The sequence below is a fragment of the Mustelus asterias genome, chromosome 8 (genome assembly GCF_964213995.1).
Source record: "Mustelus asterias chromosome 8, sMusAst1.hap1.1, whole genome shotgun sequence".
NCBI lineage: Eukaryota > Metazoa > Chordata > Chondrichthyes > Carcharhiniformes > Triakidae > Mustelus > Mustelus asterias.
This window is the reverse complement of record NC_135808.1, coordinates 39,232,780-39,257,537: the sequence shown is the minus strand read 5'-3', so window position 1 is coordinate 39,257,537 and position 24,758 is coordinate 39,232,780. Positions and strand designations below refer to the sequence as shown.

General features: G+C 44.1%; 2 protein-coding genes across 3 annotated transcripts in view; both read right to left on the bottom strand.

Annotated features, from left to right (window-relative positions):
* The window catches only part of LOC144497075 (uncharacterized), a 257,791-nt gene that overhangs the window by 99,568 nt on the left and 133,465 nt on the right, over positions 1–24,758 (bottom strand). The gene's annotated exons all lie outside the window — the stretch shown is intronic.
* On the bottom strand, positions 1,379–23,499 carry LOC144497081 (uncharacterized). Of its 2 annotated transcripts, none has more exons than XM_078217833.1 (3): positions 23,175–23,499; positions 6,323–7,817; positions 1,379–4,865 (listed from the first exon to the last, which is right to left on the bottom strand). In XM_078217833.1, exon 3 carries the CDS (start codon positions 4,278–4,280, stop codon positions 2,967–2,969), a length of 1,314 nt encoding a protein of 437 aa, XP_078073959.1. In that variant the 5' UTR covers positions 4,281–4,865; positions 6,323–7,817; positions 23,175–23,499; the 3' UTR covers positions 1,379–2,966. The 2 variants fall into 2 exon arrangements, with proteins under 2 accessions (XP_078073959.1, XP_078073960.1); XM_078217834.1 differs by lacking the exon at positions 23,175–23,499 and adding an exon at positions 17,683–17,725.

Sequence of the window (24,758 nt, the reverse complement as noted above, 5' to 3'; positions counted from 1 at the left end):
GTGTCTCTGTGTGAGCCATTTATGAAATGGCTGAGAGGTGGGACTCATTCTTTAGGATGTGGAACATGAAATCGTGACCTCAGCCACGGAAGGAACGGATGGACCTTGTCCCCAAACATCTGACCATCAGGTCATTCATCTTCCCCCATATATGGGTGTGATGATCCAGTGTGAGTGACATTAACATGGAGTATTCTCAGTCATTACACACTACAAGGAGTGAAATTGTTTTCTGTTCAGGGAGTTGAATCTCCTCAGGTGACCTTCCATGTCATGTGAGCATTATCAATCACTCCCAACACCTTGGGGAAGCAACTATTCCTTAGGGCAGTACGGTGGCACAGTGGTTAGCACTGCTGCCTCACAGCACCAGGGACCCAGTTTCGATTCTCGGCTTCGGTCACTGTCTGTGGAAATTTGCACATTCTCCTCGTGTCTGCGTGGGTTTCCTCCGAGTGCTCTGGTTCCTTCCACAGTCCAAAGATAGGTTGATTGGCTATGCTGAATTGCCCCATAGTGTCAGGGGGACTGGTTAAAGTACATGCATGTGGTTATGGGGATAGCGGCTGGGTGGGATTGTGGTCGGTATAGACTCGATGGGCCAAATGATCTCCTTCGGCACTGTCGGATTCTATGAAAACCCCAATGGCCTCTGCTGCTGCTCTGAGTGTTGTGTACAATTTAATGAAGTCATTTAGTCTCATCCTATTGCTCCTCTTTCCTTCTCCTCTGTCTCTCTTGTTGCTATCTTTCCATTTTCACTCTCCTATCCGCCTTCCTCTTACTCCCTCCTCCTATCTCTCTTCTTCCTTTCCATACTTCTCTCCACTGCTTTCTCCCTCCTCGTCCAGTATTAGAAAGATGAGAGGGATGGAAAGAAAATTCACCATTTTAAACTCTATCACAAATGAAAAAACAAAGCAGAAATTCTGTACAATATTATTGAGGTAATAATATTATGATTGTCCTTATCATTCTCTGGGAACGGGACTTAAGAGCAGGAGAACGCCATTCAGCCCTTCGAATCTGCTCTGCCATTCAATAAGATTACAGCTGATCAGGTTATGGTTATGGCTTCAACTAAACTTTCACACCGACCCATGTAACCCTCGCCTTTAATGTCTGCCAAAAATTTGTCTTCAGGAACCGAGGAGTTGAGACAACACGGGTTTTGAGTTGATATGTAAAGGTGAGTCTTTTTTTCTTAGGGAAACGTTCTGCTTCCTTTGAACTGGAAATTCTAAACCCATTGATGAAGAAAGTATACCAGCCCACAGTGACATTGACCAATATACTTTGTACAGGACTCTTACTGTAGGTTCCTGAGTGTTTCAGTGAATAGGAACACACCGTGCTGATAAATCAGTTAGTTTGGTTTCAGCTTAAAACATGAATTTATTGTGAGTTATAAATCTATACAGCAGACAAACACCAACACAATATTCAGCTTACACCAAATTTTGAATCACCCTAAAATAGCAAAGCATTTGAAAATGACTCAAGATCTATCCCAGAAAATGAAATAAATGTTGGAAGAGTGTAAGGTGAACATAGCACACCATTATTACATTGAGTTGTGATAGTCTGAGGGAACTCAGATCTGTACAGACTCACCCCCACTCTCTCACCATGCTCAGGATAATAGTCCTCCCAGACAGAAGAGTACAAACATTACCCATGGTATCAGTCAAACACCCGTTACCTGAAGAGGATCTTTCTATAATTCACATCACCGGCTAAAGCAAGGTCTGATTCTACCCCATACCCACTCCTGAGAGCAGGTTCACTTTAATAACACTCTCACATCAGGGAAAACTCTCTCAGAATACGAGACAGAAGTTCCTTTAAAATCCCTGTGCTTTCGACTTGCTCCCAATTCCGATGGTCAGAAATGACACCGAACTTTATTGACACAGGATAGAACTCATATGCATCATACAAATACATGCAAAATTGAAGAGATTGAGAGAGGTTTGCAAATGCATTATAGAGTGGACAACAACACTACAGTCATCAACAAACTGCAGATCATGTGTATCTGTGGTGGTCAGTTTAGGTTTGGCATGGAGGTAACCAACGTAAATGAGTTTCCCATCGAGATGGTATTTAATACTGACACCAGAAGACAGTTGATTGTTGATGAGGTGAATAGTCACTGTCAGATTGTAAATAGAATGGGGGCTTTCACACAGCCTTTCTTAACACCAGTCTGGATTTTGAAGGCTTCTGTTTCAGATCTCCCATTCAAGACAGTTACAATCATATCATGAAACAATTGTAGGATTGTGATGAAGTTTCTTGGACATCTAACTCGTTGGGAGTTTGTCTCCTATGTGGATTCACTGATGTTTCAGGTGTGGCAACCTTATTGCAGAGCTCACACAATAGGATTTTTCCTCTGTATGAATGTGCTGATAGAGCTGGAGATACACTGACTGTCTGAAACTCCTGTCACACACCACATTCTAAGATGTTTTTTCACCAGTGTGGATCCACTCGTGCATCAGGTGATTGGAGGAGTGGGTGAAAGCCTTGTCATCAATATCATATCGGAGGAATTTCTGCTGGTGTCCCAGGAAGATCAAAGTTATCAAGAAATCTTTACCACAAATCCTATAATTAAAGGGTTACTCCCTCATGTCACCACACTCGTGTACCTGGAGATTTTTTGACCATGAGAAAGTTTGGTCACACACCTCACGCTTGAAGGGTTTCTTGCATGGATCCCCTGGTGTCTCAGGAGGTCGATCCCATGTGGGTTTCCTAAGGTTCCAGCAGCTGTGCAGGCTTAACAATTCACAATGATAGGGTTTCTCCCCTGTGTGCATGTGTGTGTGTTGATGGACCAGAAGATAAGCTCGACACACAGCTCACACATGGGCTTTTCTTCTGTGTCAATCCTCTGATGGACTTAGGGGCTCATTAACTGGGAGAATGGTTTGTTGCACACCTCACGTGAATAGTTTCTACGTGTGAATGCGTTGGTGGTTCCGGAGGGTCGCTCGCTGCGAGAAGGATTTATTACACTCCTTGCATGTAAATGGTTTCTCTCCTGTGTGAATACGATGGTGAGCGTGGAGGTTTGCTGACTGTGAGAATGATTTGTCACACACATTGCATGTGAATGGTTTCTCCCCTGAATGAATGCGTTGGTGTATGCGGAGGGTTGCTAACTGCGAAAATGATTTGTCACACATCTTACACTGGAATGGTTTCTCACCTGTGTGAATGCGTTGGTGTGTCCGGAGAGATGGTGAGTTTAAGAATGATTTGTTACACACCTCACACGTGAATGGTTTCTCCCCAGTGTGTTTGTGTTGGTGCATGAGGAATTGCAATGAATTTGAGAATGACTTGTTGCATAACGTGCATGGGAATGGTTTATCCCCGGTGTGAATGCATTGATGAGCACAAAGTGTGGAGGACTTTGAGAATGATTTGTCGCACACCCCACATTTGAATGGTTTCTCCCCAGTGTGAATGCGTTGGTGTGCACGCAGTGTTGTTAACTGTGAGAATGATTTGTTGCAAACCTTGCATGTGAATGGTTTCTCGCCAGTGTGAGTGCGTTGGTGTATATGGAGGTTCGATGACTGTGAGAATGATTTGTTACAGACATCACACTGGAATGGTTTCTCCCCAGTGTGAATTCGTAGGTGTGCATGGAGGCTCATTAACTGCGAAAATGATTTGTTGCAGATCTTGCATGTGAATGGTTTCTCCCCAGTGTGAGTGCGTTGGTGTGTCTGGAGGTTTGATAACTGCGAGAATGATTTGTCACACAATTCACATGTGAAAGGTTTCTCTCCTGTGTGAATGCGTTGGTGTCTGTGGAGGGATGATGAGTTCAAGAATGATTTGTTGCACACCTCACACATGAATGGTTTCTCCCCACTATGTATGTGTTGGTGCATGAGGAATTGTGATGAGCTTGAGAACGATTTGTTGCATAACTCACATGGGAATGGTTTCTCCCGAGTGTGAATGTGTTGGTGTACACGGAGGCTCGATGACTGTGAGAATGATTTTTCACACACGTTGCACTGGAATGGTTTCTCCCCAGTGTGAATGCGTTGATGTCTGCGAAGAGTTGCTGAGTCCAAGAATGATTTGCTGCACACCACACACTTGAATAGTTTCTCCCTGGTATGAATACTGTTATGTACATGGAGGGATGATGACCATGAAAATGATTTGTCATACACCTCGCAAGTAAATGGTTTCTCCCCTGTGTGAATCTTCTGGTTTCTCAGGAGATCAGAGGACTGTGTGAAAGCCATCTCACAAACAACAGACCAGAAGAGATTCTCCCCTTGTAAACTCTCTGGTGCCTCAGGACATCTGAAGACACTAAAAATGCTTTATCCAAATAACACACTTGAAGAGATGTTCTTCCATGTGGCTGCCCTTGTGTTAACAGTGGTCACCCTGCATGTTATGAAATCTTAGGAAGCTGTAGAACACTGCTCACACCTCATACTTGAACATCCTCCTACTGGTAGGAATGAGTCAGTGGTTCATGAGGCTCAATGACTGATTGAAGCTCTCATCACTTGGAGCCACTAATACGTCTGTCCAGCCTCACCTTGACTTATCACTCACAACCGAACCTTCAGAAAAGTTGGTTCTGATCGAAACTGCCACACCACTGATCAGCTTAAGATCTGATGATAAGTTAAATGCTCCCCTAACCCGGCTGATTTCCAGATGATGCTTTCACTGTCCAACCTTCTCTGTGTTGAGCAGTGCTGTGAAGGAACTGGATGTCTTCCCACAGTTGTGCAGTTGTACCTTGGGTAATGGTCAGGATCTATCTGCGGTGTCTATCCTCTCTGTATTCTCTGATGTAGTACAGTGCAATCCCTCTGTAAAACAGAAAAAGCAAACATGATTTCCACCAACTCCCTCTCCTCCTTTTCTGAAGGGGCTGACTCCTCAGTTAGAGACGGTTCCACAGTGAGTGCCAGTCTATTTTTACCCTGTGTGGAAGATCAAATGCAAGTCCTTTCTTTTTGCTCACCTGACTGTTACACACCTTCTGTTTCCAGCAAGGACACTGGTTAGTGACCCGGAGCAGACAACATGGCTACTTTCTTTCGCCCTCCCAACCCCATCTTCCCAGGCACCATTAAGACAATGAAAAAGACAGTGTGATAGAGGGTAAAATGGGCTATAAATTCAGCTTGAGCTTGAATAACTGAATTGTAACAATCTAGAAACATTCCAGACTCCTCTCTCAACATCTCTCGTTATGTCCCCTCCCACTGCTGGGTAGGGAAGTCTTCAGTATTGACTCCATGGAGTCTCACAGCTTCAGGTCAAACAAGTTCAAGGAAAACTACCATCCCCTCAGATGAATTGAGTACTTCACCACGTTAATCATCACTGGGGAAGTAGACTTTGGACAGATCCCAAAATGGGGTATCAATGAGGTGCAACAGCAGGATTGAATTCCACCACAATCTCAGAGCCCGGAACAGCTCTCATTCCACAATTATCATCAAACCAGTAGAGAGGCATGTCAGGAGCAGCACTGGGTAAACTTTAAAGTCCTGGTTTGAACCTACTGAAGGTTACTATTGAACTGCATCCACCACCCTATCAGACAGTGCATTCCAAATCCTAACCACACGTTGTGTAAAAACATTTTTATCAAGTCACCTCTGATTCTTTTGCCAATCGTTATCTGTAACCTCCTAGTTATTGACACTTCTGCCAATAGAAACAGTTTCTCTTTATTTACTCGATCTAAAACCCTTCATCAACAAATCTCCTACAAATCTCCTCTCAGCCATCTGTGTTCCAAAGGAAACAATCTCAGCTTCACCAGTCTATATTCGGGAACCATGATAGTACCCTCTCCAAAATTCAGAGATAAGGTGGTGGGAGGTCTTGGGGGCAATTTGAACTACAGGGAACATCCAGATCCCAACACACAGACAGAACTGATCATTCATAGTCCATAGGTTAGTAACTCGCTCCCAACATACAAGTCAACAATAGGAAATCAGTAAGAATCCTCACTCTGCCCCTCCCAAATAATTACACCTCACCTTTTCATATTCAGCAGTGACCCAGCACCAGAACTCAGCCTGTAAATTAGAAGGGAAATGCTTCCAATAAACACACTCAATATCCAACACACAGTTCCAATCAAACAGCTCAGCACAAAGCACCGAGTAAACAGGTCTCTCAGCTGGATCTTCTCACACAGCATAAGGGGCATTTCCACACCTGATTCCCCACAGGATAGTCAGACTGCCTGAACATTAGTGTGGATATTATGCAATATAATTATTATAAATTCTGCTCCTTCACTCACCATCTCCTCACTTGGTTTTCAGTCCCTACAGGAAGTGAAGCAGCTGTGAAAGAGGAAGAGGAGGGAATGGGCAGAGTGGGTGGGCTCTCTGATTGACGTCTCTCACAGCCAATCCTAACATTTCTGGGGTAGCGTGAATTTCCAGAAGTTTGGGAAACTGACCGGTGAAACGGAGGCGACTTTGAGCAGCAGATCAGGTGGGGATTTAAACTTGTCATTGTCCCATCTGAATAAAACCTCACTTATTACAGCTTCTGTCTCAGTTCCCCTGGTAAATGTTTGACAGAGATTTCTAGTGTGGAAATAACATTCTCCATCCCAGGAAGCTTTCAAACTGACAACATCTATGTTGAATGTGTAACCTCGGATGTGTTTGACAGCAGATTAGAAGAGGAAGACCCACAGCATCTAAGACAGTGATGATGTGCAGTGGTGGACCAGAACATGTACAGGAGAATGGGGCACGTGAAAGAGGGACAGAGGAAATACAAAGTAATTTATCCCCTTTGATCTCCTCATATCTCTATTTCCTCTCTCTTTTTTCCTACCTCTGCATTCTCTTCCAGTCATCACTCCACTTTCATTCTGTTCTAGGATGCTAACTCTCTCTCACTCCTCCTTAAAGAGATAGGGAGGGGGAAGCCATGGAGGGATTTGAAAACAAGTTCGAAAACCTTATTAAAACTAACACTGAGTTTTCCTGGGAAGAGTGGGTTACTCCTCCAGTTTTATTCCTGACAGACTGTTAGAACTGTGCCTAAACAATAGAACTTTCATGAGTGAATGAAAGCAGAATGGTTAATCAGCAGTACTGATTGAAGACAATCCCTTCAGATGTCCATTCCAGCTGACACCAGGGATTTTACCACCTTTCACAGCTTCAGAAACCCAGACACAAAGCAGCTCCAACTAGTTACAAATTTAAATTAAATCAACCTATAGGCTCCAGTTTACAGGGGGGAAAGCATTGTGTACACAGCCTTGAGACCTAACGCATTAGAAACTGCATCTAATACAACAGAAATATTATACGTTGTCAGCTGTGGCTTAGTTAGCACTCCCGTCTCTGAGTCAGAAAGTTATGGATTCAAGTCTCACTCCAGAGTTTTGAGCACTGAGGCTCTCACTCCAGTGCAGTATTGAAGGAGTGCTGCATGGTCAATAGTACTATCTTTCAGATCAATTAAACCAGTCTGTCCTCTCAGGTGAATATTTCAGCCTTAAGCATACACAATGACAGCTCTCCGTGGAATAGTGTTCTTGATCTGCTGCTCAAAGTTGCGTCTGTTTCACTAGTCAGTTTCCCAAGCTTCAGGAAACTCATGTTACTCCAGAAATATTTGGATGTGCTGTGAGAGACGTCAATCAGAGAGCCCACCCACTGAAAGAAGAAATTCCTCCTCATCTCAGTCTTAAATTGGCGTTCCTTTATCTTGAGACTATGCCCTTTGGTCCTGGACTCTCCCATGAGAGAAGCATTCTCTCAGCATTTATCCTGTGTTGGAGAAATTTCTAATAGGTTAGAGAAATTTCAAATAATCAGGGATTTAAGACACTAATAAAGCAACAGCACCAAGTATATTGACTTAAGATCATACTTAATAGACGAACAGAGGTAGATACACATAGATACCCACAGTAAGAGATTTTAATAAGTATGAGATTTGAATGAATATTTCTGATTTAAACATGTATTTTATATTTTAAAATGTATGCAGCTGTATGTTTAAAGCAATCTGTACACTTTAGCCAAAAGCAGGTTACTATAAAGAATGATGGGATAAAGGCATTTTGAGACAAGCCGGATTGTACAGATTGTTCTTTGGAACAATGAATACACAGAATGTGCAGATTCTTATCAGCAAAAGTTACAAACAATATCGTTCCTAAAGCCACTTTATGAATAGGGCCGTTCAAACTACCCTGATAAGACAGTTCATCTCAGACGTGAGAACTTTAGCTGTTTAGTTCGGCCATTAACATAATTACAGGTTGATGAGAGCAGTAACTTTGACCTTTGTAGCTAAGCATCTGGGGGAAGAAGCATCCAGATTCTATGGACCAACGAAATCCCATGTCAGAGGGTAAAATGTAATTGGCTAAAGTATATGACAATTGTTGACAGTGATTGATTTGTACTAATGATGACTGGTTCATTACTACCAGAAAGATGGGAAAAATAATCCTTGAGAAATGTATAATTGATAACTATTGCATTATAATCTCAGAGTGGTTTTAGAAAGCTCAAAGCCTTTTCTTCTAGAGAGGCGCTGGACTGCCCAATGCTCATCTCTCCCTTCGATCATTAGTCAAACAAAGGATGCGTCTTTAATCAGGATACTAAATTTCACAAGTCTTTATATTTGGCTGAAGTTTTTAGCAATATATAGTCTCTGAAACATCACCCTGCAATGTCCCTGAAGAATCCTATACGTTTCAATCAGATCACCTCTCGTTCTTCTAAATTCCAATGAGTGGAGTCCCAACCTGTTTAACCTTTCCTCATAAGACAATCCCTCCATAACAGGGATCATCCCAGTGAACCTTCTCTGAACTGCCACCAATAAAATCATATTGTTCCTTAAATAAGGGAACCAAAACTGCTCACAGTACTCCATGTTTAGTCTCACAGTACCTTGTTGCAGCAAGTGTTTCCTACTCTTATACTCCAACCCCCTTGAAATAAGGACCAACATTCCATTAACCTTCCTGATTACCTGCTAGACCCATGTGCTAGCTTTCTGTGTTTCGTACACAAGTACCCCCAAGTCCCTTCATGTTGCAGCTTTCTGCAGTTTTTATCCATTTAAATAATACGATGTTCTTTTGTTCTCCCTTCCAAAATAAACAACTTCATATTTCCCCACATTATACTCCATTTACCAACTTTCTTCCCACTTACTTAACATCTCTTTGTAAACCTTTCTACCTATTTTTGTGTCATCTGCAAATTTGGCTCCAGTACATTTGATTCTTTCCTCCAACTCATTAATATATATTATAAACAGCACTGGTCCCTGTGGAAACCCACTGGTTATAGGTCACCAAGTTGAAAAAGACCCCTCATAAATACTTGCTGTTTCCCACCCATTAGCCAATTCTCTATACATGCTAATATGCTATTTTTTTTATTGATTCGTGGGACATGGGCGTCGCTGGCTGACCAGCATTTAGTGCCCATCCCTAGGTGCCCTTGAGATGGTGGTGGTGAGCTGCCTTCTTGAATGGCTGCAGTCCATGTTCTGCGGATTGACCCACAATGTCATTAGGGAGGGAGTTCCAGAATTTTGACCCAGCGGCTGTGAAGGAACAGCGATACATTTCCAAGTCAGGATGGTGAGTGGTTTGGAGGGGAACTTGCAGGTGCTGGTGTTCCCATTTATATGCTGCCCTTGTCCTTCTAGATGGAAGTGGTCATGGATTTGGAAGGTGTTGTCTAAAGATCTTTGATGAATTGCTGCAGTGCATCTTGTAGATAGTACACACTGCTGCCACTGAGCGTCGGTGGTGGAGGGATTGAATATTTGTAGATGTGGTGACAATCAAGTGGGCTGTTTTGTCCTGAATGGTGTCAAGCTTCTTGAGTGTTGTTGGACCTGCACCCATTCAGGCAATTGGGGAGTATTCCATCACACTCCTGATTGTGCCTTGTAGATGGTGGATAGGCTCTGGGGAGTCAGGGGGTGAGTTACTCACCGCAATATTCCTAGCCTCTGACCTGCTGTTGTAGCCACTATGTTAATATGGTGAGTTCAGTTGAGTTTCCAGTCAATGGTAACCCCAAGGATGTTGACAGTGGGGGATTCAGTGATGGTTACACCATTGAATGTTAAAGGGTGGTGGTTAGAGTGTCTCTTATTGGTGATGGTCATTGCCTGGCATTTGTGTGGCACGAATGTTACTTGCCACTTCTCAGCCCAATATTGTCCAGATCTTGTTTCATTTGAACATGGACTGCTTCAGTATCTGAGGAGTCACGAATGGTGCTGAACATTGTGCAATCATCAGCGAACATCCCCACTTCTGACCTTATGATGGGGGGGAAGGTAATTGATGAACCAGCTGGAAGATTGTTGGGCCTCGGACACTATGTCTTGGAGCTGAGATGACTGACCCTCCACAATCACAACCATCTTCCTATATATCAGGTATGACTCCAACCAGTGGTGAGTTTGCCCCCTGATACCGATTGATTCCAGTTTTGCTAGGGCTCCTTGATGCCAGACTCAGTCGAATGCGGCCTTGCTGTCAAGGACTGTCACTCTCACCCAACCTCTGGAATTCAGCTCTTTTGTCTATGTTTGAATCAAGGCTGTAATGAGGTCAGGAGCTGAGTGACCCCGGTGAAACCCAAACTGGGCGTCACTGAGCAGGTTATTTGCTGAGCAGGTGCTGCTTGATAGCACTGTTGATGACCCCTTCCATCACTTTACTGATGATCGAGGGTAGATTGATTGGGCGGTAATTAGTCGGGTTGGATATGTCCTGCTTTTTGTGTGTAGGACATATCTGGGCAATTTTCCACATTGTTGGTGCCAGTGTTGTAACTGTATTAGAAGAGCTTGGCTAGGGGAGCAGCAAGTTCTGGAGCACAGGTCTTCAGTACTATTGCCGAAATGTTATCAGGGCCCATTGCCTTTGCAGTATCCAGTGCCTACAACCGTTTCTTGATATCACGTGAATCGAATTGGTTGGAGACTGGCATCTGAGATGCAGTGAACTACTGGAGGAAGCCGAGATCGGTTATCCACTCGATACTTCTGGCTGAAGATTGCTGTGAATATTTCAGCCTTATCTTTTGCACTGATGTGCTGGGCTCCTCCATCATTGAGGATGGGATATTTGAGGAGCCTCCTCCTCCAGTGAGTTGTTTAATTGTCCACCACCATTCTCGATTGGATGTGGAAAAACTGAAGAGCTTAGATCTTCTCCGTTGTTTGTGGGATCGCTTAGCTCTATCACTTGCTGTATTGGCCATTTGGCATGCAAGTAGTCCTGTTTGGTAACTTCACCAGGTTGACGCCTCATTTTTAGGAATACCTGGTGCTGCTCTCGGCATGCCCTCTTGAACTCTCCATTGAACCAAGGTTAATCCCCTGGCTTGATGGTAATGGTTGAGTGTGGGATATGCCAGGCCATGAGGTTGGGGATTGTGCTGGAGTACAGTTCCACTGCTACTGATGGTCCAGTTCGAAGTCTGTCCCATTTAGCACAGTGATCGTGCCACACAACACAATAAAGGTTATTCTCAATGTGAAGGCGGGACTTCGTCTCCACAAGGACTGTGTGCTGGTCACTCTTACCCATATTAGAACATAGAACATAGAACATTACAGCGCAGAACAGGCCCTTCGGCCCACGATGTTGCACCGACCAGTTAAAAAAAAACTGTGACCCTCCAACCTAAACCAATTTCTTTTCGTCCATGAACCTATCTACGGATCTCTTAAACGCCCCCAAACTAGGCGCATTTACAACTGATGCTGGCAGGGCATTCCAATCCCTCACCACCCTCTGGGTAAAGAACCTACCCCTGACATCGGTTCTATAACTACCCCCCCTCAATTTAAAGCCATGCCCCCTCGTGCTGGATTTCTCCATCAGAGGAAAAAGGCTATCACTATCCACCCTATCTAAACCTCTAATCATCTTATATGTTTCAATAAGATCCCCTCTTAGCCGCCGCCTTTCCAGCGAAAACAATCCCAAATCCCTCAGCCTCTCCTCATAGGATCTCCCCTCCATACCAGGCAACATCCTGGTAAACCTCCTCTGCACCCTCTCCAAAGCCTCCACATCCTTCCTGTAATGTGGGGACCAGAACTGCACACAGTACTCCAAGTGCGGCCGCACCAGAGTTGTGTACAGTTGCAACATAACGCTACGACTCCTAAATTCAATCCCCCTACCAATAAACGCCAAGACACCATATGCCTTCTTAACAACCTTATCTACTTGATTCCCAACTTTCAGGGATCTATGCACACATACACCTAGATCCCTCTGCTCCTCCACACTATTCAAAGTCCTCCCGTTAGCCCTATACTCAACACATCTGTTATTCCTACCAAAGTGAATTACCTCACACTTCTCCGCATTAAACTCCATCCGCCACCTCTCGGCCCAACTTTGCAACCTGTCTAAGTCTTCCTGCAAACTACGACACCCTTCCTCACTGTCTACCACACCACCGACTTTGGTGTCATCAGCAAATTTGCTAATCCACCCAACTATACCCTCATCCAGATCATTAATAAATATTACAAACAGCAGTGGCCCCAAAACAGATCCCTGAGGTACACCTCAGATCCCTGAGGTATTGTCGTGGACAGATGCATCTGCTGCCGGCAGATTGGTAAGGATGAGGTCAAGTATCTTATTTCCTCTTGTTGGTTCCTTCACCTGCTACAGACCCATATCCAACCCCATGGACTCTTAACTTATGACATGACCTTTTGTGAGGTAGGTTTAAGGTGAGAGGGGAGAGATACAGAAGTGTCCAGAGGGGCATTTTTTTCACACAGAGGGTGGTGAGTGTCTGGAACAAGCTGCCAGAGGTAGTAGTAGAGACGGGTACAATTTTATCTTTTAAAAAGCATTTAGATAGTTACATGGATATGATGGGTATAGAGGGATATGGGCCAAATTGCGGGCAATTGGGATTAGTTTAGAAGTTTTTAAATAAAGGGCGGCATGGACAAGTTGGGCTGAAGGGCCTGTTTCCATGCTGTAAACCTCTATGACTATGACTCAATAGAAACATAGAAACATAGAAAACTACAGCACAAAAACAGGCCCTTCGGCCCCACAAGTTGTGACGAACATATCCCTACCTTTTAGGCCTACCTATAACCCTCCATCCTATTAAGTCCCATGTACTCATCCAGGAGTCTCTTAAAAGACCCTATTGAGTTTGCCTCCACCACCACTGACGGCAGCCGATTCCACTCGCCCACCACCCTCTGCGTGAAAAACTTCCCCCTAACATTTCCCCTGTACCTACCCCCCAGCACCTTAAACCTGTGTCCTCTCGTAGCAGCCATTTCCACCCTGGGAAAAAGCCTCTGAGAGTCCACCCGATCTATGCCTCTCAACATCTTATATACCTCTATTAGGTCTCCTCTCATTCTACGTCTCTCCAAGGAGAAAAGACCGAGCTCCCTCAGCCTATCCTCATAAGGCATGCCACTCAATCCAGGCAACATCCTTGTAAATCTCCTCTGCACCCTTTCAATCTTTTCCACATCCTTCCTGCAATGAGGTGACCAGAACTGAGCACAGTACTCCAAGTGGGGTCTGACGAGGGTCTTATATAGCTGCATCATTATCCCCAGACTCCTCAACTCAATCCCTTGATTGATAAAGGCCAGCACACCATACGCCTTCTTAACCACCTCCTCCACCTGCGGGGCCGATTTTAGAGTTCTATGGACCCGGACCCCAAGGTCCTTCTGATCCTCTACCGTACGAAGAGTCTTTCCCTTTATATTGTACTCCTTCATCCCATTTGACCTGCCAAAATGGACCACTATGCATTTATCTGGGTTGAAGTCCATCTGCCACTTCTCCGCCCAGTCTTGCATCCTATCTATGTCCCTCTGTAACTTCTGACATCCCTCCAGACTATCCACAACCCCACCAACCTTCGTGTCGTCGGCAAACTTACCAACCCATCCCTCCACGTCCTCATCCAGGTCGTTTATGAAAATGACAAACAGCATGATCTATGTTAGATCATCACTGCATTCACACAGCAGGGAATCCAAGTGAGGTGTGTGACTGAGTCTCACACAGCAACACTTCTGAAATAGAGACATCCGCACTAAGGAAAATACGTTTCAGTGTGAGGAGTCTGACTAGGACTTCCCTCAGTCAACATAGATGAAAATTCCAACAGCAGATGGATTAATTTGGGTGTGTTGGAAAAGGGCGATGACACCATTCCATTAAATCATGGATGATCCATATCTTAACTCTTATCATAGAAATTATAGAAACCCTACAGTGCAGGAAGAGGCCATTCGGCCCATTGAGTCTGCACCCACCCAGGCCCTACTCCCATATCACTACATACTTTTACCCGCTAATCCCTCTAACCTACACATCTCAGGACACCAAGGGGCAATTTTAGCATGGCCAATCAACCTAACCCGCACATCTTTGGACTGTGGGAGGAAACCGGAGCACCCGGAGGACATGCTGACACGAGGAGAATGTGCAAACTCCACACAGATAGTGACCCAAGCCGGGAATCGAACCCAGGTCCCTGGAGCTGTGAAGCAGCAGTGCTAACCACTGTACTACCGTGCCGCCTGCCTTATCTACCTGCCTTGGCTCCATAACCCTTAAACCCATTGTGTAAAAATAAATCTCAGCTTTGAAATGTTTAATTGACCCCCATCCTCAGCAGATGTTCGTGGAGAAAGAGTTCCAGATTTCCTGTCCCCTTTTTGTGAAGAAGTGTTTGCTGACATCAGCCATGAACAGCGTATTTTAATTCTCTGTCCCCTTGTTTTGGACTCTCCCACCAGAGGAATAGTTTTTCTCTAACTACTCTATCAACTTGTTTAATCGTTTTAAACATCTCAATTAAAATATTCCTTAATTTTTTTCATTCAAAGGAAAGCAAGTTCAGTCCTTACAACCTGTCCTCAATTTAACCATTTTAATGCCAGGAGCATTCTGGTAAATCTACGCTGCACTACCTCCAAGGCCAATATATTCTTCCTGAGGTGCGGTGCCCAGAACTGAACACAGTTCTCCAGATAGGGTCCAAACAGAACTCTGTACAACTGGAACATAACTTCCACATTTTGGGGTGGAGAAGTTGTGGGTTATCTTTTCTCTTCAGGATGGTCCTGGAGTAATGAGCAGTTTTGACAGAGGAAAAAAGGACAACTAGTTACTCTTAAACCAATAAACATGAGGCTTAGCGCCTCGCTATTTGCCCCGAAGATGAACCCGCCTCCATCCACTAATTAAATCACCCCGAAATACTTACCAAGTATAGATATTTAACACAGTATGAGCCAAAGTACGAGACAAGAGAGAAATGAATCGAAACTGTTTCAGGAAAACAGAAATAAAGAATTGAGGAGTCGCAGCCCTCTCCACATGGCAGCCCTGGAGCCACTGCACCACATTCAGGTCTGGAAAAAGCTGAGCTGAGCTGTCCTGATTGAACTGAGAAAATTCAGGAAAGTAGTTCATGACGCCCTTGGGAAAATGAATAATTCAATCTCAGAACTGGAACAAACTGTCAGTGGTTTTGGAAAGCAGGTAGTGGAGTCTCAGAATGTAGCAACAGGCTACTCTTTTATTCACTCCGGAGAGACCAGCAGTTGGAGGACTGATGTGCACACCTAGAAAATCTCAGGAGACGGAATAACCTTTGAATTTATGGGGTGCCAGAAAACTCAGAAGGTATGGACTTCATCCAGTGAGTTGAAACTCCCGGCTGATTTTCCACCAGAACTAGAGCGGACTCAACAAAAGCCATCGGATGCTAATACATCATTCGTGGTGAAATTTCTTAGCCTAGGACGAAGCAGTCAATTCTCACCAAGGCTTGGGGCAAGAAAAACTTCCAATTGAAAGGAAGACGAAACACGCTAGATCAAGACAACTCGCCAGCTTCGCAGCAGAAATACACGAGTATGCGGACATTAAGAAGCAGCTTTGGGAGAAGAACATAAGATTCCAACATGCTACCCAGTGCCGCAGAGAGTCCATCTCGAAGATGGAAGGAAAATGTTTTCATCAGAATGGGAGGCTGGCAGAGGGACTGAAACACCGAGCATCTCTGGGAGCCTCTGAGGGCGAGTGCCAGGAGAGAGACATGCACCACATTGGATGGCATACCGTGGGTAGAAAACAACGACAACGCGATTCCCTGCTTAGCCGCCCAACGGTTGAAGATGTAGAGGTTCTGCTTCACAGACACCATGAGGGTGGACGGTGTTAAAACAATGGTGAGATGTGCCTCAGATATCAGTGGGAATGAAATCTAAATTGCAGACTCTTTAAATTGTACGTTACCCACAGACTGGGTTAGCTTACTAAAACTCATTTGTAGGCAGCTTGATAGCTGCAGCTCAGATAATCCGGTGTAATGCTAGCAAGCTGATGTGTTCCTCTTCTTAGGAGCTATTACTTTACAAGTGGCTGAGAAATTTATTATCCTTTGTTTTGTTTATTCAGAAATGTCGAAATTTTTAGCTAGGTCTTATAACAGGTGTGGGTGGGGAAATGTAGGACAGGGGTGGGGGTGGGGAGTGGAGCAGTCTTAGCTGACCGGAGCCAAGCACGGACGGCTGTGTTTATTTAAGCAGGAGAGTTTGCTCAGCTGCCCAACCACCAATGGATCTAAAAGCTGTGCCGGAAGGTGTGCTCTGGAGATTCCTTGTTATTATACACAATTACATATTTAACAAGTTGGATAACGAAGCTCAGCCTCACTTTTGTTGGTTTAAGCAGTTTGGGTTTTCAACCTAGCCCCACTTGGAAAAGGATCAAATTTGCAGTTAAACCTTTTGTGTATCTAATTACTACCTCCCAGTAATCTCAAGGGAACATTAAAGCCACAGTACAGATATCACTACTTTTCTTTCTTTTTCCCCTGCCTTCTCTCTCTCTCTCTCCATGCTCTCTTCTCTGAATTAGGCTATTTGTCAAACTAGGTACATCTGTCACATCAATTAAATACAGATTATAATCGAAGCGTTCAAAGTAATTAGCTATAATGTGAAAGGGTGATATCACCCTATGACGAGAAAAAAGATACGCTGTCAATGAAACATCTAAGCTGTGAAATTGCATTTTTACAAGAAACACATTTGTCAGACATAGAACAGTCAGCTGGGCAAATCTTGGGAAAACCAGGTGTTCTTTTCCTCTCATACATCAGAGAGAAAAAAGGTGCAGCAATCTTATTCCACAGATCTGTGAATTTCTGTATCCACTCACAATGTAAGGACAATGAAAGCAGGTTCCTATTGTTTAATAGAATAGAGGTATCATTGATAAGTGTATATACTCCGAATGAGGATGACTCACAATTTATTAAGATCTTCAATCTTAACTTAGATAAAAATTCAGGATTGCTCTGATCGGGTGGGGATTTTAATTGTGTTATGTCCCAAATGGCAGACAGGCTCTCAGCATCATCAAACTCCTGCTCCATGATGAACAAATCATTGAGAAGTCATTTCATGGAAGCTGGGCTAATAGACACATGGCAGCACCTTACTCAAGTAGCAGAGACTTTACATTTTACTCCAACAAGCACTGTTCATACTCTTACATTGACTATTTATTCACAACTAATTCAGAGGCTCATAGAATAATTGACAACACCTTACCAATAGCTCTCTCTGATCATGGGCCTACAGCTGTAACTTTGGATCTGGGGCAAAAATCTACCTCCAAGATGGCATTTGAATGCATCGCTGTTAAATGACAAAGGATTTGTTGAATTTGTGAGAAAAGAATTACAACTCTATTTAGAACTCAATGCAGCAATGGATAGCTCACTTCTGACCCCATTTTAGCTCTCCTTTCCTTACCTTTTTTCCCCATTATTTCTCTCCCCCCCCCCCCCCGCCCCCCCCCCCCACCCCGACCTTTATCTGTCACAGCTTACCCTCTGGTTTCAGCTTCTCTGCTGTTCAGCCATTCACACCTTTTATTCTCTCTATGGACTGCCATTAGCAGCCTTTCCCTTTGTTTGTGTGGCTACGACTTATCTTTCATTCTCTCACCCTGCAGTATAAATATCTCCCACTTTCTATACCTTTTAGCTTTGACAAAGGGTTATCTGGACTCAAAACGTCAGCTCTTTTCTCTCCTTACAGATGCTGCCAGACCTGCTGAGATTTTGCAGCATTTTTCTCCTCTGACCTTATGGGACTGTGCAAAGGCATATTTAAGAGGTCGCATCTCATTTGCTTGTGCCAAAAGAATAAAAATAAATTAAAATGGATTGAATTAGATCAGAAAATTCAATATTCAGAACAGCAACACAAAAAGCAGCACTCATCAGCTTTGATAGCCTCCCTCACAGGCTCACAGAGCTTTCGATAGTTTGCTTTCAGAACAAGTTGATGGGGTTTACGATTTGCAAACTGGACATTATGAAGATGGTAAGGGCGAGCCACTTGTTGGCATTTCAATCAAGAAAACAAAAATCATGTGATATTGTTTCAAAACTAAAGTCACAGACACCCCAACATTTTCTGACCAAACTAGAGCAAATTTCTTCTGTTTTTGCAGACTTGCACCCCATATTGTTACCAAATTGCGATCTGAAAATTCCAACATCAATATTGGTCCACAGAGTAACTAGGATAATAACTAAGATTATACACCCAGACCAAACTGGAATTATAATGAGGCGTTCCTCTGGTGAGGTGAGAGTGACAGCCCTTGACATCAAGGCCACATTCAACTGAGTGTGGCACCAAGGAACCCTAGCAAAACTTGAATCCATGGATATCAGGGGACAAACAATCCAGGAGTCATTCAGGTACATAGGATTGTGGTTATGGAACGTCAGTCATCTCAGCTCCAGGACATCTCTGCAGGAGCCCCTCAGGGTAGTGTCCTAGGCCCAACAATCTTCAGCTGCTTCATTAATGATTTTCCCCCCATCATAAGGTCAGAAGTGGGGATGATTGCACAATGTTCAGCACCATTCATGACTCCTCAGATACTGAAGCAGTCCATGTTCAAATGCAACAAGATCTGGACAATATCCAGGCTTGGGCTGACAAGTGGCAAGTAATATTCGCACTACACAAATGCCAGGCAATGGCCATCACCAATAAGAGGCACTCTAATCACCACTCCTTGACATTCAATGCTGAATCTCCCACTGTCAACATCCTTGGGGTTACCATTGACCAGAAACTCAACTGGACTCACCACATTAACACAGTGGCCACAAAAACAGGTCAGAGGCTAGGAATACTGCAGCGAGTAACTCACCTCCTGACTCCCCAAAGCCTGTCCACCATCTACAAGGCACAAGTCAGGAGTGTGATGGAATACTTCCCACTTGCCTGGATGGGTGCAGCTCCAACAACACTCAAGAAGCTTGACACCATCCAGGACAAAGCAGCCCGCTTGATTGGCACCACATCTACAAACATCCACTCCCTCCACCACCAACACTCAGTAGCAGTAGTGTGTACTATCTACAAGATGCACTGCAGCAATTCACCAAAGATCCTGAGACAGCACCTTCCAAACCCACGACCACTTCCATCTGGAAGGACATGGGCAGCAGATAAATGGGAACACCACCACCTGCAAGTTCCCCTCCAAGCCACTCACCGTCCTGACTTGGAAACGTATCACCGTTCATTCGCAATCGCTGGGTCAAAATCCTGGAATTTTCTCCCCAACGGCATTGTGGGTCAACTCATAGCACATGGACTGCAGCGATTCAAGACGGCAGCTCACCACCCCCTTTTCAAGCGTAACAAGGGATGGGCAATAAATGCTAGCCAGCCAGTGACGCCCATGTCCCACGGATGAATTTTAAAAATCTCCGTAGGCTCCTTAATATCATGATTCACGTCCAAGGTAGTGGAGCTGAGGCCATGATCTTTAGATGCTGAAAAGGCGTTTGACCGAGTGTTATGGGTGGCCCTATTTCAGACTTTAGACTGCCTGGGCTTTGGACCCAACTTTGTGAGATGGGTCCAGATCCTCTATTTAAATCCATGGACCTCTGTTAGAGTGAATGACTATTTCTGAAGCTTTTGGGCTCGAGAGGGGAGCATGACAGGGTTGTCCTCTGTCTCCACCTTCTGTTTGCTATGTGTATAGAACCCTTAGCACAAATGGTTGAAGACAGTATGGACATAAAAGGTGTTACAGCTGGAGAAGAAGAGCACAAATTGTCAGCAATTTGTTTGGTTATTACTTGGCTTAAAAAGTTAATGTTAATAAAACTGAAGCAATAGAAATAAATGGACAGATCCCCAACCATATTAAGACACAAAGTGCCTTTAAATGGCCCAGTCAGAGCATTAAATATCTCGGTACTCTTGTGCCGCCATCAAATGATAGAATATAAGGAGAACGATACACCAGTATCGTTAACAGTATCAAGAGTGATTTGGATGAATGGCTGAGACTACCCCTCTCTCTGCTAGGTCAGATTGAAATTTGAGTTGATTTATTATTGTCACATGTGTTAGTATACAGTGAAAAGTATTGTTTCTTGTGTGCTCTACAGACAAAGCATACCGTGCATAGGGAAGGAAAGGAGAGAGTGCAGAATGTAGTGTTACAGTGATAGCTAAGGTGTAGAGAAAGATCAACATAATGCGAGGTAGGTCCATTCAAATGTCTGATGGCAGCAGGGAAGAAGCTGTTCTTGAGTCAGTTGGTACGTGTCCTCAGACTTTTTTTTTCCCCGACAGAAGAAGGTAGAATAGAGTATGTCTGGGGTGCAAGGGGTCCTTAATTATGCTGGCTGCTTTTCCGAGGCAGTGGGAAGGTTAGACAGTCAATGGGTGGGAGGCTGGTTTGAGTGCTGAACTGGGCTTTGTAACACACAATAAATTCATTTTAAAATCTTTAACCAAACTGCTTGTTAGCATGGTGTGTTCCTATTCACTGCAACGCTCAGGAGCCTACAGTAAGAGTTGCTCAATGTCACTGTGGGCTGGTATACTTTATCAATGGGTTTAGAATTTCCAGTTCACAGAAGCATAGCATTTTCCTGAGAAGTACTTTGATTTTTGTACCAACATTTATGAACTCAGGTGTTCAGTGGTACTTTACAGCCAATGAGGCACTTTTTGAAGTGTGGTCATTAAGTCATTGTTGTAATGTCGGAACCTGGGAGCGAAACATAGCACATCCACTGGTGGGAGGGTGCACTGCACTCCAACAAAACTGGTGAATACCAGGGATTTTCAGACAGGAGATGGTTATTGATACAGATCTTGAGGTTCAGCAGGTAGTGTCTCTGCTTCTGAGCCAGAAGCTCTGGGTTAAACTCCCACTCCAGGAATTCATGGTCAAAGAGGGTTTTTTCATAACTCGGTCAAACAGGTGGTAAATGAACTTGTAAATCCTTCCAAAGCTCACTAATGGCAACCGGTAAAAGTGGGAGAGATTCCTGGTCAGCCATGTGATTGAAAGAATTTGGAGCCTCTACCATTGCTATCCATTGCTCCAGGCTACCAGATGCTGTGAAAGTGGATGTTGCCACAGCAACTCAGATTTGCTGGGAGGCCGGTTGGCTCAGTTGGCTGGATGGCTGATATGGATCAGATTGGTGTCAACAGCGCAAATTCAATCCCTGTTCCAGCTGGGGTGGATTTGGGATCAGCCTTTTTGCCATTCCGTGGTGGAGTTCATGGCGATGTGGGTTTGACCTGCCTTTGGGCAAAGAGCTCAAAATGTGGGTTCAAGAACACTAAGGCTGACACTCCAGTGCAGTACTGAGGGAGTGCTGCATTGTCAGAGGTACCATCATTCAGATGGGTTGAACCAAGTTTGTTCTCGCAGATGGATGTAATTATGTTGCAGAAGAGGAGGGGAATTATCCCTGATGTCCTGTTCAACATGGGCCCCATAATCAATGTCACCAAAGCAGATAATGTTATCATTATCACATTGTTGTCCATGGGAGCTTGCTGTGCACAAATTGGCTGAAGAAATACCATTACCCGTAGTATGAGTCAAACACCCGTCACATGAAGAGTATCTATAATTCACATCACCAACTAAAGCAGGGTCCGATTCTGCCCCATACCCACTCCTCAGACCTGGCTCACTTTACGAACACACGTACATACTCACATCACTGAAATCAGCACTGACTGTTTTAAATATTGAACTTGAAAATTTATCTGTGAATAAGAATGAGGAATCTTCTCTGTAGACAGAACTTTATAATATAAGTATTTTAAGAAGAAAACTCGGAAAACATCACCCTAATTTGGACATGAAATTCAGCAGAGTGCTGATGAACTTGTGAAGTTGATTGGATAAAGAGAGGATAATTATTGTGTGTATTGCATTTCCCTATCTCGCCACTTTCATTTGCATCCTCTCTCCTACCCCTCTTTTTCTCAATCTATCTCTCTTCCTGTTTTTCCCTCCCTACTCTCACTCTCTGCTCCAGCATCAGCAAAATGAAAGGAATTATCCCTTGTAAATGAAAAAGCAAATCAGAAACTCCATACAATATTGTAAGCGTGACTATCTTAAACTATTTTAACTATTTTACCTGTTTCTGTGATACAACTGAAATAAACTATTATCTGTGGGACTGAGTTTGCTGAAATAATTGCTGGCCGCAGCATGTATACTGGAGTCATGAATACGACTAACGGTTGGTGCCTGAACGCCAAAATCCCTGAGTATAATTTGGAGGGCAGGCCCAATCAGTAGAAATTTGTCTTCTGCATAATGTGCTGGCCGTACATTAGAAACACCTGAATTCCCACCTAAACCAGCAGTTCGCTCATAGCCCTGAATGTTATGATGTGCCAACTGCTCATCCAGATACTTTTTAAAGGATGTGAGGAAACTCGCCTCTACCACTATTCCAGGCAGTGCATTCCAGACTGTCACCACCCTCTGGGTAAAAAAGTTTTTCCTCACATCCTCCCTAAACCTCCTGTCCCTCACTTTGAACCTATGTCCCCTCGTAACTGACTCTTCAACTGAGTGGAATCCTTATCCACTCTGTCCATGTCCCTCATAATCTTGTACATAATAAATAATACTCATCTTCAATCACAAAAATAAAATTAAAAATTAAATGAACAAATAACAATAGGATTAACTGCTTAAAAGAAATCGCAAATAAAACAAAAAATGAACATACCTTGATAATAGCAGGGAATCCTTTTGAACTCTGCCTTCACTTTAAAACCGCTGTTTCAAAGTTCGATCTCAATGGGCGTTCCTAGGCTGGTTCCATCGTAAGGAGGGCATTGCTAGAATCCTCCTGCACCACACTGGGGCCTGTGGAGATTGTCCCACTGAAGGCCGAAGGCTGCTGCTCAGCCATAGAAACTACGAGCGGTGTAGCTCATTCAGCCGTTTGACCCTGCTCTGCCATTCATTATGATCATGGCTGATCATCAAATTCAATATTCTGATATAGAAATATAGAAACTAGAAGCAAGAGTAAGCCCATTGGAAATGGATCGCGATTTTTCAACTCAAGTAAGTGCACAAAAAATTAAACTATTTTTGGTGGCCCACGGCTTTCTAATGGAATGTTGATCCTTATTTCAGAGGGGTTGAAGCAGAAGAGTAGGGAAGTCTTGCTGCAACTATACAAGGTACTGATGAGACAACATCTGAAGTACTGTGAGCTTTTGCTCCCCTTATTTAAGGAAAGATATTTAATTGGAAGCAGGTCAGAGAAGATTCACTAGGATGATCCTTAGTATGGAGGGATTGTTTTTTGAGGAAAGGTTAAACAGGTTGGGAGTCTACTCATTGGAATTGAGAAGAGAGGTGATCTAATTGAAGCATATAGGATCCTTAAGGGGCTTGACAGGGTAAATGCTGAATGTTTCACCTCATGGGAGGGCCGAGGACCAGAGGGCACATTCTCAAAATAAAGGAGCACCAATATAAGACTAAGAGGAGGAGGAATTTCTTCTCAGAGGGCTGTGGGTATTTGGAACCAAAAGAGAAAACCCTGGAAAATCTCAGCAGACAGGGCAGCATCTGTAAGGAGAGAAAAGAGCTGACGTTTCAAGTCCAGGTGACCCTTTGTCAAAGCTAAAAGGCATAGAAAGTGGGAGATATTTATACTGCAGGGTGAGGGAATGAAAGATGAGTTACATGAAGACACTCGACATCTCTCTCCAGCAACACCGTCTTACTCTCTCTCAAAGCTGTCCCTGTCCCCAGTTTCATTTCATCCTCCGCATCATTCGACGTCTTAACAAAAAACTTTTTCTGTTTCCAGCAGATGTAAAGGAACGCAAGCTTCAACAACTTATCATCACCACTGCCCATCCCAGGCCCTCCACCAGTTCCAATCCCTCGAACTCCATCTCTTCTAGTCCCAGCCCTTGCCGTATCTTCACCATACCCTCCGACCTTCCCCTGAGGCTGAGCGTGTTGTTCTCAGCAAAGGACTCAGCTCTGAACCCTTACATCCCCACTTCAATGAATTCCGGGCTCGACACGAGGTTGAACTCTTCTTCTGTCGCCTTCGTCTCCGTGCCCACTTCTTTGGTCAAAAGTCTTCCCCCCCCCCCCGTTCCACAGATCCCTTCACGTGCCGCCAGCATTCTGCCTCCAATTGGACGCCCCCACCGGGACAATTACCTGCCCTCAATCTTTTCATTGTGAACAGTCGTCGGGACATTGGCCATCTCAATTTTTCTGCCCCCCTCACCCATTCCAACCTCTCTCCTTCTGAACTTTCAGCCCTTCGCTCCCTCAA

Bases quoted from the DNA above. Each gene is read 5' to 3' on its own strand.
- LOC144497081 (XM_078217833.1), bottom strand. From the start codon at position 4,280: ATGGCTTTCACACAGTCCTCTGATCTCCTGAGAAACCAGAAGATTCAC.